The sequence below is a fragment of the Harpia harpyja genome, chromosome 12 (assembly GCF_026419915.1).
Source record: "Harpia harpyja isolate bHarHar1 chromosome 12, bHarHar1 primary haplotype, whole genome shotgun sequence".
NCBI classification, from domain to species: Eukaryota; Metazoa; Chordata; class Aves; order Accipitriformes; family Accipitridae; genus Harpia; species Harpia harpyja.
In genome coordinates this window covers 45,426,689-45,439,761 of record NC_068951.1, presented here as the reverse complement: position 1 = coordinate 45,439,761, position 13,073 = coordinate 45,426,689, and the positions used below count along the sequence as shown (strand labels likewise).

At 43.4% G+C, this 13,073-nt stretch overlaps 1 protein-coding gene across 1 annotated transcript; it reads left to right on the top strand.

Moving 5' to 3' along the window:
• Window positions 1–1,249: 1,249 nt before the first annotated feature.
• TM4SF4 (transmembrane 4 L six family member 4) lies at window positions 1,250–7,367 on the top strand. Its single transcript, XM_052802775.1, has 5 exons — window positions 1,250–1,670; window positions 1,936–2,025; window positions 4,187–4,320; window positions 6,665–6,854; window positions 7,146–7,367. Exons 1-5 carry the CDS (start codon window positions 1,497–1,499, stop codon window positions 7,161–7,163), a joined length of 606 nt encoding a protein of 201 aa, XP_052658735.1. The 5' UTR covers window positions 1,250–1,496; the 3' UTR covers window positions 7,164–7,367.
• The last annotated feature ends 5,706 nt before the right edge of the window (window positions 7,368–13,073 follow it).

Below are 13,073 nucleotides of genomic sequence, written 5' to 3'. Positions count from 1 at the left end.
CAGGCTCTGGTTGCAAATACATTCCTTCAGCATCAGTGATGGCTCAAGATATCCCGGTCCCTGCTCTCCTGGCTTCCTTGTATCCACACAATTGTCGGTGTGGCTTGTGATGAACCAGATCAGGGAATTAGTCTAGATGAAGAGTGACTTGGGTTTCTTTCAGCTGTGTCATTTCTATAAGGTTGCTGGCTGCAAAAACCAGCTTATTTAGCATTGCCACTTAACCTGAGGCCATAGCTCTGGACAGTTCCAGACAGCTTTGGACAGTTCGGTATCATGTACTTCATGGGATTTTGTGGTTGTACAGGGTAAAATTTTAGATGTTTCTGGGCTGCCTGTCTTTGAAGATTCAGCAGAGATCCACTATATGGACCAAAACAAAGCCTCAAACATCTTTAAACGATGCTTATTTCAAATTTGAATGAAAATTTCCTGAGCTTTACCCTCTGAGCAAAGTGGAAACTGTTGTCCATCTCAAAATACATGGAATTCACATGTCCACACAGGGATGGCAATGGAATTGCATCTATCACTATTTGCTAGGAATGAAGATTGGTGTGAAAATCATCCTAACATAAGTTCTACAGGACAATATACTAAGTCTAAATATGAAAGAGAAGGTATCCAGTATCTGTTAAAGAGCTGCAGAACCTGCTTTAAAAGACGTGCTTGCTTGAATAAAATGTTGCATGCTAAGCCAGTGAGGCTCTGCTTGAGCTCGGGAGTCTGTCTGCCACATGCAGCCTAATTTTAAGTGGAAATTTTGCCTGACTGCAGATGAAAAGCTGGGCTTTGAGGGAACACATTATCCTTAGAGAACACAAAATGACACAACATAAGGAGCAAATTCACTGCAACTTTTTTTGATCATTAGCCCTTCCTTATTCAGAGATACCAGCTGCAAAGCACTGCCTCCATAATAATTCATTACCTATTGCAAATCTATTGTCCGAGTGCTTCAAAATAACAAACGATTAGCTCAACTTACCCAAAGAAAATTCACTAGAACTTTTCCATTGCACACAGCTGTTATTAACATCAGCTGGTTTGCTATGTGTTTTCATGTCAGTCTTTACAAAGTATTTTGTACTGTGAAGAAGGACCATACATCGTAAAAACGATGATCCTGAACTAAGAAGGATATCTACCCATGACCTGAGCCCAGATAATGAAGTGTCTCATCCACATTAGTAAAATATTAACAGAGGTTACTGGTGGTTACAGTAAAATGAGAGGCTGCACTGAACATAATTTCATTTACGGACGTTCAGAAAATTGACATCATGCCTGCAAGAACGTATAAATAACCAGGACAGTGCCTTTCTGATCGTCTGCAGCAACATCTCTAAGGGAGCATTCTACAGGCTCGGCTCCTCTAAAGGCACAGCAGAAACTGGATTGTACACCGAGAAACATCTTTTTATAAAACAGCTCTGAGGACGTCTGACAGATTTTTCCTCTGCCTTTAATTGTGTTTGCCATTTCTTTAAAAAACCATGTGCACGGGAGGTTGTGCTAAGTGCCTGGGAACCACTCTTATCCCTCTGGCTGTGCTATGTACCCTCGCTAACATTTTGTTGTTTTTCCCTGGAGGAAAAGTGGTTGAAAACAACGTACACATTACAAATGAGGTTTGGTACTTCGGAGGGATCTTGGGATCTGGTGTATTGGTGAGTATATAAATTCAGACATTCCCACCTTCCCCCCCATCCCCCCACCCCCCATGCCATGACTTTGCATTGTTGAATTTCCTCAGGACCTCAAATGCAGGTTCCAACACTGCAAATACTTCTTTGATAAACAAATAAGTTACAAATCATCCATCAGTAAGTAACTTAATTTAGTGATAAAAAAGAAAGACATAGAACTGTGATATTTAAAAGCAAATGTAACTAGAATTCATCCCAATTCAAACTTTATTTCTTTTATTGGTAGATGATCTTTCCTGCCTTGGTATTTTTGGGCCTTAAGAATAATGATTGCTGTGGATGCTGTGGTAATGAAAGCTGTGGAAAGAGGTTTGCGGTAAGTGAGAAGAAACATGGCAAAAAAGTAAAAGCTAAATTGTTACTGATACGATATACGTATCTTCTGCTCACAGTCATTGAGAGACTAGACAGATGGGGTCCAGAGCGTAGGACACAAAGCCCTGCCATTTGTCTGAGTGCTGGAAAGTAGAAATAGCAGGCTGTAAAAATTGTATTATGCCTTTGATGTTGTGCCACAGGTACCCCAACTGTACTGCCTTGTTGTGTTTTGCCATCACAAGGTACTTACAGTTGGTATCACAATTAAAACTAATTTCTGAAAGATCTGCACTTTGTTTTGCAGAGCACAACAGTTCTCTCTTTAGCCATTTTTTGTTGGCAGTTTTTAAAATTACTCTGACAGTTGGGCACTACATTCCCAGCTCACTGCAGACCCATGCAATGGGCTGCGAGTATCTCATTAGGTTCAGAGTAAATTTCAGGTTGGAAGAGACCTCGGGAGGTCACCTAATCCCACCTCCTGCTTAAAGCCAGGGGGACCAGGCTCCACTTTGAATTTATAGCTTCATTTCACATCACAAGTGAAAAGTTTCAAATGGATACCGTCAGACACTAGTAAACATTTCAAGCATTTTAGTTTAAAAATGAGATTAGAGAAAAAATAAATATACTTCTACTAGGAAAGTCTGTGCTTTTGAAATAAGTTGTTTGGCTCTAGTAGATCATTACACTTTTTTATAAGGGAACATGTTTTCAATTGAAAAAAAAGGAAAAAACAAATAGGAAATGAATCATGACTGTGATGTTAACAAAGAGCCTTCCCTAAATCCCGTCTTTGATGCTGTCTTCATGCAATCCCAACAAACCAGGTGGAACTTCGAGGAGGGGGAAATGGAGCCACATATTTCTCTCCACCATATTGTATTATCAATTTTCTGTTAGCAGTAAACATATCTTAGTTTAGCTTTGAAGACCATGTATAACTCAGCAACTACCAAACTACTGATGCTTTGCTGCCAGGCTGTCACTCACACCTCTGCAATGCAGCTGAACTGAGCACATGGTTCTACACGGCGGGGGGACACGGGGACAAACCAGCTGTGAGCACTCACTGGCATGGGTAAGCTAAACCGTGCACGCACGGTGCTGCCCAGAAAGCAACCTACGTTCTGCAGTGCGGTACCTTGTTGACAACTCACTTTAGAGCACAGCTGACTGAGAGACTGGGAATATTAATAGAGTCACAAGTACTAAGTACACCGTACTAGAAGAGTCCTGGTGGCCTTACCACAGCATGACTGAGAACTGGATTTGTTCTTGTATGTTAGCAGAAACACCATTATTATATCTACTACATAAACATTAACATTTAAGTTAGCCCCATCAGATATATCAACATAAAAATGCATGTCAACCCTCAAGGCAAGAGTCTTGTGATGTGGTTTGAATAAAAGCTCACAGACCTGAAAGTACGTTTCTGTTTTTCCTCCACCTACACCACTTTGATCCGATAAAATATACTACCTCTACTCATAAACTGTTACAGCTACAAGTGCTTCAGAATTCAAGCAGGGCATTAGTTTTTGCATTATTTACTTACATATTAGTATATATGAAAATGCTGTAATGGAAAGCCAGAAAAATAAAGACATCCTTTCCAATCCACTCCAATTGCACTGTTGGAGCTAATGATGACAAATACCTGTGAGGAGATAAAGCATACGAACATGAACCCTGAAGGGGAGACTCAGGAAGGAAAAACGTAATTACTCGGTCCAAATATGACCAAGATATCAAAGCTAACTTGTAACGGGTACTGTAGATTTTTTTTTTTAATGCCTTGAGTGGTCCAAGGCTTCAGTCTTGCTTGTAATCTCTTGAGAAAGACATCCACTTCAGTGAAACACAGGACCTTGAACAACGAGGGCTATTGGATAAATACTGTCTAAAGGGGAGGAGTGCCATCTACTGTGTCAGCATCCACCCCTCTCGTGCTCATTCTTTTAAAGCTTTTAAACACCAGTGCAGGCATGCGTTATACATTTATTATGTAATTGCAAACTAATATATTTTAGCTGTTCAGAAGTTGACTATTTTGACTGTTAAGAGCTGAATTTAGGGAACGTACATTCGCATTAATAGGGTACATTTCATTGTTTGAATGAGAACAAAAATAACATTATTTTTCTCTTCATCAGATGTTTTCTTCTATAATATTTGCTGCAGTTGGAGTTCTGGGAGCTGGATACTGCTTTGTTTTGTCAGCAGTAGCCCTAAACAGAGGCCCTAAATGTTACAATGGAACAGAGTGGACCTATCCTTTCCAGGATGGGTAAGACAAGACAATCAGAAAAAAAAGTTATACATGTTTTAAGTTTGTGATATGATTTAACTTCCAAATCCATTGTATAAAAATGGGAATTATACTGTTTGTATGAAACACAGAAGGTCTTAAAAGACCCAGCAATGCACAGCAATACTAAATAAGGTTCAAGAGCACGGATGTAAAGAATAGCAAGTACAATCCAAGCTACTGAGTTTCAAAGGAGCCAATAAAGAGAAACACACAGCCTTCTAGGTTATTCTTGGGATGATAAGCAGTATACAGGGATAAATTCCACCTAGATGAATAGCATGACATCTTATATTGACATTTGATGGTATTCAAATAATTAGTATCTATGTGTCGTTTTAACCTGGTTATGGAATTTGGAAGTTGTCTGTTCCCCACACTCTGCAACTCAAACACGTTTGCTGTCATGTATATTTATCATTTTCAGTGAGGTGGTGCAAAGGACCAATTGCTCAGGGCTGAAGTCAGCAAAGGTTCAACTGAAAACAGGATGCAATGTGTTACCAAGGAGAGCAGGTGTGATCAGAACAGATTGACAAGGGGTGCAGTAAACCCCTCATCATCTGAGGATCTTAAATGCAGTCTTCCTCAGTCGAGAGTGACCTACCAGCGTTTCTTGCATAATACACCACAAAATTATAGTTCAGGTTGAAAACAAAAAAAAAGAAAAAAAGAAGTATAATGTTGTATGTTACACATCATTTTTTCATGGGCCAGTGAGGGCTGGAAACCAACTGCTTTGGTCTAATTCTGGGAGTCTTTGGAAAAATATGCTCTGTTTCAAACATAATTCTGGTTACAGTCAAGGAACACAGGAAACAAAACAGCATTAAGAATATGCAGAGGAAATGTAGTAAGTGGTTAAGCCGTCCACAATTAAATCAAAATGTGAAGGTAAAAATTACAGGAAATACTTTTATCTAATACTGCTGTTCTTTAGATGAGGCATCTAGAACAGGAAAGGTTCTTTTCTGCTTGGTGGGCAAGAGGTAACTGGTCTGGTAGCATTTGATGTTTTTTAAGGAAAACTGAGTTTATTCATCTTTTATCATACTGTTTTGATAATTCACCTGTTTCGTTCTTATTACAATGTATGCACACACACACACACGTACACATGTGCAACCACAAAAATCTAATACCCTAATCAAGTAAAAGCCTGGGGTCTCTGCCACGGAGGAGTTATAGACGGTGCCACACTCCCGAGGAGACCCTGTGAGTCCCGTATCTGTAGGGGTATGCTTTGTGGGTGTATTATGAATATGACCCAGCAATGTGCGTTTGCAGCCCAGAAAGCCAACCGCATCCTGGGTTGCATCAAAAGAAGCGTGACTAGCAGGCCGAGGGAGGTGATTCTGCCCCTCTACTCCGCTCTCATGAGACCCCACCTGCAGTACTGTGTTCAGCTCTGGGGCCCCCAACATAAGAAGGACATGGACCTGTTGGAGCGAGTCCGGAGGAGGGCCACAAAGATGATCAGAGGGCTGGAGCACCTCTACTGTGAAGTCAGGTTGAGAGACTTGGGGCTGTTCGGCCTGGAAAAGAGAAGGCTCTGGGGAGACCTTATAGCGGCCTTCCAGTACCTAAAGGGGACCTACAGGAAAGATGGGGAAGGACTTTTTACAAGGGCATGTAGTGATAGGACAAGGGGTAATGGCTTTAAACTGAAAGAGGGTAAATTTAGATTGGACATAAGGAAGAAGTTCTTCACTGTGAGGGTAGTGAGGCCCTGGAACAGGTTGCTCAGAGAAGTTGTGGCGGCCCCATCCCTGGAAGTGTTCAAGGCCAGGTTGGATGGGGCTTTGAGCAACCTGGTCTAGCAGAAGGTGTCCCTGCCCATGGCAGGGGGCTTGGAACTAGATGATCTTTAAGGTCCATTCCAACCCAAACCATTCTATGATTCTATTACACACCGCCAGATGTCAGCTCTGCTTCATCCGGCAGAGAACCGCAACATCAGTAGCAAAGATGCCTTTGACAAAAGACATTGGCACAGATGAACATGCATTTGGCACATGCTTGGCTAAGACCTCCTCTTCCCAAAATACCAGAATCTGTTCAATTGTATCAAACACATACTCATCTCTGATCGTTCTCTTCTGATGCCTTGTCTTTTCAAATCAATTGCTTCAATTGATGTAGAAACTAAAACAAAATCATGTTCCAGATATCTAGCACCAGTGTGATAATGGAAATTCTTTCTTGCAGTACTGAAGCTAACAGAACCTCAGCCGTATCACAACAGCGACAACTTGTCAGCTGTGACAGACTTCCTCTCTGTGAGCTAACATCGTCTTCATAACTGTTTTGTTCCCACCCCCAGGAATTACCTCGCTAACCACACATTGTGGAATGCATGTCAGTCACCCGAAAACATAGTCCCGTGGAACCTAACCCTCTTCTCCTTGCTGCTCGTCATGAGTGGGATCCAGGTAGTGCTCTGTGGCATTCAGGTGGTGAATGGCCTGTTGGGAACAATCTGTGGGGACTGCCAATGTTGCGGATGTTGTGGGGTGAGCAACTGATGTTTTTCTTTCATTATTTTGTGTACTGATAATAGTTATATATACACCTGACTAACTGACAATCTGAAAAACTAAACTAGCCTTTGTTCAGCACCATGATCATGATTTCTAAAGTACAGCTGAAACCCTACAGTGTTGCCAGGTGCTGAAGATATGATCTCAGTCCATATCTATGGTGTTTATCTGACAGCTTGCAATAGCCACTGGGAAATAATAAAAACCTTTGAAAGTCACAGGAATAGTAGCCACTAAATTACCTCCATGTTCTTCTTCTTTCAGGGAGATGGAACTGTCTAAAGAATATGAATATTGCAGACAACCCTCCTTACCTTGGGATGCTCCCTTTTATGTTCCATGAAGCAGCCCTCAGATGCATCATCTCTCGCTAAGAAGGTGAGAATGAAGGGCATTCCCCCCACTAATGTTACGAAGCCCTGACTCCCTTTCTAGCCTTCCTGAAACCCCTCATTGTGGAATAAAATAAGTGAAATTCAACTCTCATGTTTATTTTTGTAAAACAGCTTCCATTTAAAAAGAGGGTATTCTCAGGCAAAGTATTTTCTCTCCTGAGTCAGCTTTCCAACTGGGGATCACCAAATACTGCTGGTACAAGCTCAGTTGTAATGCAGTTGTGTGTATTTTCCTTTGAGGTTTATCAGATGGAAACATCACAAGTCTAACTTTTGTCGAGTACGTTTACGTTACGTGGAAAAGCGAGGACATTTCTCTTCCAGACCTGCTCTGATTAAAATGCTCTCTATAAAGAGAGTCTCTGTTACAAAAGAGATTCGTGAATCTCATGGTGAGGTCTCTTTTCTTGACTCTGTCTGACAGATGGCTGTATTCAGCAGCACTGCTGTGCAGGTAAGTGTAGGGTCAAAGTAACAGGCAAAAGAAGAGAGTACTGTGGATCTCTAGTCTGAGGTGTTATGAGTTATCTTGGACACCATGATACCCTGCTTCACACCAGGAATTCAGTGAGAAAGGGCAATTCACAGCCATTTCTCAGCATGGTGGGGATTTGCCTTCTTAACTAATCCATTATCAATTTTCCTCCAGTCACTCTCACCAGAGGGAATGTAACAACACAGTATGGCTGTAGAAGATGACACTGAAAACAGAGAGTATAAGAATACGGGAGGCTTACAGAGAGACTTTCCCAGCCTACAATTCTTTGTACTCCAGGGACCTCCTGAGACAAAGGTTCCACCTCTGCATTGACCTCTTCTTGAGGGACTCCTTCTCCATGAAGCTGTCCAGTTGTTTCTTGGATCACAATATCCCTTCCATAGTCTAACTCCATGTTGTGGGAAGAACTTCCTTTGTTCTGACCCTGCCACCTGTTCCTTTTGTTTGATGCCTCCTAGTTCTTGCCTGCAAGGAAGAGTGCACAGCCAGTCCTACCCCCTCTTCCCCATGATACCTAATTTCATAGTTTCTCCCATATCTCCTCTCAGCTCTCCCTTTTTTTAGCCTGAAGAACATTAGTATATTTAGCTATTCTTCATACAGAAGTTGCTTCACCTTTATTGGAAGTTTTTTTCAACTTTCCCCATTACATTCTGAGATGGGAGGGACAGAGCAGCAGTGTTCCAGGCACAGGCACACTGCCCTAGCCATTTATTCTAACAGCAAAGGTCATTAGCTACAAAGACAAGGATGAAACACAACCTGATTGGTCCCTACTGTGAATCCCACAGGTCTTGTCTTGTTAGAGAGCAAGCCAATTTCTCATACAGAACATCATATTCAAACACTGGCTCCAAACAAATGGTAAATGAAGCCTCATTTCTAGAAAATCAAATAATTTTCCACATCTCTGACAAAATATAAAATTGGTACCCATGAAAAGGAGAGGGACATACCCTATTTAAATCCAGCTATGTGATGAGAAAATTAAAACTTCAACATACATATCTATTGACATGCTGAAATATGTCCTATACCCGTAATCCTTGTCTTGAATCTCTCTTGTACAGAAACTGCGCAGCCTGTGTAAGTTAATGATGTAGAAATATTCACAGTAAGTAACCAAATCTATTTCTACTTGTGAAGTAAAAGGGCTTTTAACCCCCTGTTCATGGCACTAACTAACCAATGGTGATCTCTTGTCTAACTACGGTGATGTGGTGACTTAGAGTCACAGATAAACAGGTCTGGGAGGCATCTCTGGAGCCTACCTTTATAAGCAAAGGCAGTGCAAACAACACTTAAAAAATTTGTAAGACATCTGTGTAACCTGTTCTTAAAAATCTCTAAGGTCAGAGATCCAGCATCTTCAGTATTTTATAACACTGCTAACTGTTCTGGAAGTTAGAAAGACTTTCTTAATATGTAATCATGCACACCCCTGGTACAAAGCTGTTCTCTTCCTGGTGGGCTTATGGAAAAGTCTTGCTCTTCACAGCAAACTTTTACATACTTGGAAACCCCTATCATGTTTTGATCCTCACATCTGACAAAACAAAAAAGTTTCACTCTTTTGTCATAACTGATGTTCTTTCACAACTCAGTATTCATGTTGTGCTCCTGCAAGCTTCTCCTACAACTTTCCAGAAGCTGAACACTCGACTTGTGGCTTCAAGACAGGTTAAAATTTCTATTTAGTTGAGTTGAGTAGCTCGTAACCGCTCTTCCTAAAGCTTCCAATCTATACATGAGTGCAAATGCTGTTTATTCATCTTTTTGCAGAAGTTCAATTTAGCTGTGTTGGGCACAGTGCTATGAAACAGACAGGAAAGGCAAAAGAGATAGGAAAGGCAAAAGTACTTTTTTAGAAAGAACTAGTCTTTTAAAATTTAAAAACTATTTCCCAAAGAAATCAAGGAGGAAATAAGGATTGGAGAAGTTTGAGGGATCCAGATCAACTGGTATGCTTCTTAAGAAATTCCTAAAACAAATTTTCACAAACCAGCTTGCCAGACTGGATGTCTCAAGGCTTCTAGTTCATCAATGTATTTGCCACATCTCTTCCCACAAGTTTTCCTCCTGAAATAATGATTCTGTGGCCTGTGCTTTCAGAAAATGTATTTCATGTACTTTGTATCGACACTAGAGGTAACCAAAGAACTTAAAAGCATTCAGAAGCCCTAAAAGCTGGTGAGCCATATGCAAAAATGTTAAATAGCTAGATTTAGGTACTAAGAGTTACATTAATAAAAGCAAAGTGGCCTCAGTGATACATTGTGCAAGATGATAGAAGAAATTATAAAAAAACCTCTTTAGAAACAGCTGTCTCTCCCACCTGTTCTACGGCATTGCTAGGGAATTTGAGAGTACCCTTTATATCACCACCCACTGGTGCAACCATCTTACATCTATTATTTCATCTGTGGTTAGCAGCTGTCCTGCACCTCATCTCGCATTTGTCTTGTTTTATTTATATGAAGCCTTTGGGAACATGGAATGTTTCTCATCAGCATTCAACAAAGGGACGGGTAGCTGCATAGTGTACAATTTTAATATATTAATAAACAGAATACATACATCTCTGTGGGAGACTTGGGATAAGAAATAACAGACAGGAAGCTACGATACCTAAAACCAAAAACAATGGGTGCTTCATGAGTCAATGCTTCTAAGATGCCCAACTACACAGTGGGTTTCTAACATCAGCTAATACATAGTAGATACCGAGACAAGGCACACACATTTCATCTTGTGATCTGGACTGCATTTGCACCTTAGCCTTGGGGCGTACTGAACAAGCACAAATGAACTGGAACCAGCAGCTCAGCTGATCTAGCATTTTAAAGTGCCAACAACAGTGTTCCTAAATCTATGCAGTTATGGTTAACATCTGAGGCTCTCCCCTAGCATTTCATTTCAAGGGAATCACACATTTCCAGTGTCAGTTCTGCAGTAACTGGAGATTGCTCTGTGTGTTTTTACTGAGCGAAGCGTCCAGTAAAATCAAGGAGAGAGACTGATCATAGATTGCTGTAACAGAGAAAGATATAATGGGCCAGTGGTACTCCTGAGAGAGAAGTCACACGTGGAGAGACTACGATGCTAGACAGGGACAGAAAGATGATGGCAAGAGAGAAACGACGAACAGGGAGAACTGAAAGTGTTAAAACAGACCTCAGTAGTCCTGACCAGCTTGAACACCACACTCAGTTTTACTGTGTACAAATGTCAACATATATACACTTATACAGATACAGAAATCCTAGTAGCCTAAACAAAAAATATTAGTACCATTTGTAAAATCTCAGAGATGCACATGTTACCTGAAGCTTTGTTATTCACCCATAAAAACTGGCTGCTCGGTGACTGGTTGACTAGGGTGCTGAGAGCATGGCTATTCTGACACTGCACAGCATTGTTTCAGCTGAGAGTTTACATAAAAAGCAACACACAGGTTATTTAACAACTCAGATTACAACACGTGGAGTGGGTGCATGTGATTTTGAGCCCACGCGTTTCAACTTCAGCCTAACAAAACTGGTGCCCCTACACGACTCAACTACATACAGTTGGAGCTCTCTTTATTGATGGTCTCCAATAAATCGACTGCAACAAGGTGATACATTAACCACAGTACAGCATCACCTCTCAGGGAAGGATGCATTATTTAACTGGCAACTCTTCGCAAAAGGTTCGTTTCTAAAATCAGAAAGTAACATCCACAAAGTTAAAAGATGTTTGCTCAGCCAAGAGCAAAGGGTGTTTTCTCACATCATTCTAGTCTTGAATGTTCATCACCTGCCCCCAGTTCAACTTTATCCCTCCTCACGTCTTCTGCATTACTCATGGTGCAACCAGCAACAAGGCAAACAATGGCAAACTCTGGAACAACCCCTGCTGCCCCAGGATGGGGAGACCGACTCGTTCAACAGCATTGCTAGGGGTGGGGTCTTTACTCGAGAGCACAGGCACTGGTATCACACTGATGGACATGAATAAAAACCCAGATAAAACACCTCTGAAGTTTTTTCTTGCCAAATTACTTCTTCACTGGGACAGGATACACCGTTTAACTGAAATGACAAAAGCTCAGCCAGTGCAATGGGACTTTATCTTACAGACATCTTCACCTGTGAAGCATCACCATTCTCCTCCACCTGTCACCGCCAATTTGCTGCGGGACCCTTTGCTGAAATACAGATTGCTCCCACCTGCGGGTCCAGACAGCCCACAGCGAAAAAAATCACGGGTAGGCACTGAAAAATACACCATTAATACACGAATTAATCGCGCCAACCAGAGTAGCTTCCGGCATGACTTGTAGACCGGTGCGCGCAGACAACGGCGCCAGCGACGGGTCTGCACAGACCTTGTGCCTTCCAGTTCTGCCCGGTGTCGGTCGGCCTTCCTGCCGGGCCGCCCACCCGTGCAGGAGTGGCGGCAGTGCCCAGCGCCCCGGCCGCACCTCACGGGCCCCGCCGGGCCCGGCCGAGGCAGCGGCGGGTGGGAGAGGCCCCGCAGGGCCGAGCGACGCCGCGCAGCCCCTGCCCCGGGCCAGCCCGTCCCGACCCGACCCTTGCGGGGGAGGTCAGACCGACAAGGCAGCGGGAGCTCCCGCCCGCGCCTTCAGCCCGGTCCCGCAGGCCGGGGTCACCCTCGCCCGCCTGCTGCCGGCATCGCTCCTCCCGCCGCCGGCGGGCCCACTCGCTCCCGAGGAGAGGGCGGGAGCCGCGGCCGCTGCGAGGCTCCAGGCGGACGGCGCCCGGCTCGGCCCGCCCCGCCGGTGGGGGCCGTGGCGAGAGGCGTCCCGGGAACGGCCGCCTGCGGTGGCGGTGGCGGGGCGGCGGGACGACCCGGCAGGCCGCGGCCTGGCCGGGCGGAACGAGCGGGCCTCGGGCGGCGGCCGCCCCGCCGCCTGTCCCCCGCCCCGGGCCTCCCGCCTTCGCCCTCGCTCGGCCCGTCCTCACCCTCCTCGGGAAATTCAGTAAACCACAGCTCACAAGAGAGCTTGTTTTGAAAAGAAACGAGAAGAAACCCAAACACAAGGTCTTAACTTCTGTGGAGTATTGCGTGCAACTCAAGCCATCGCGTTTTGAAGGATTAAAAGGGACCTGGCAGGGGATGCGGGCATTGCTGATGATATGGGGAAGAGCGAGCTTTGAGGACCAGGAAGAAAAAACGTGTAAGATTTTAACTGACGTTACCACGCTGAAAATAACATTGTCAGGATGCTCTCCTGACAGAACTCGATGGACACCGGTGTGAGAGGCGAGACTGCCGGGAGCGATGTGCACACCA

Excerpts from the sequence above, each read along its gene's own strand:
- TM4SF4 (XM_052802775.1), top strand. The coding sequence starts at position 1,497 with ATGTGCACGGGAGGTTGTGCTAAGTGCCTGGGAACCACTCTTATCCCT. Across the intron at positions 2,026-4,186 it reads GCTGTGGAAAGAGGTTTGCG|ATGTTTTCTTCTATAATATT; the intron begins GTAAGTGAGAAG and ends TCTCTTCATCAG. Across the intron at positions 4,321-6,664 it reads ACCTATCCTTTCCAGGATGG|GAATTACCTCGCTAACCACA; the intron begins GTAAGACAAGAC and ends TCCCACCCCCAG.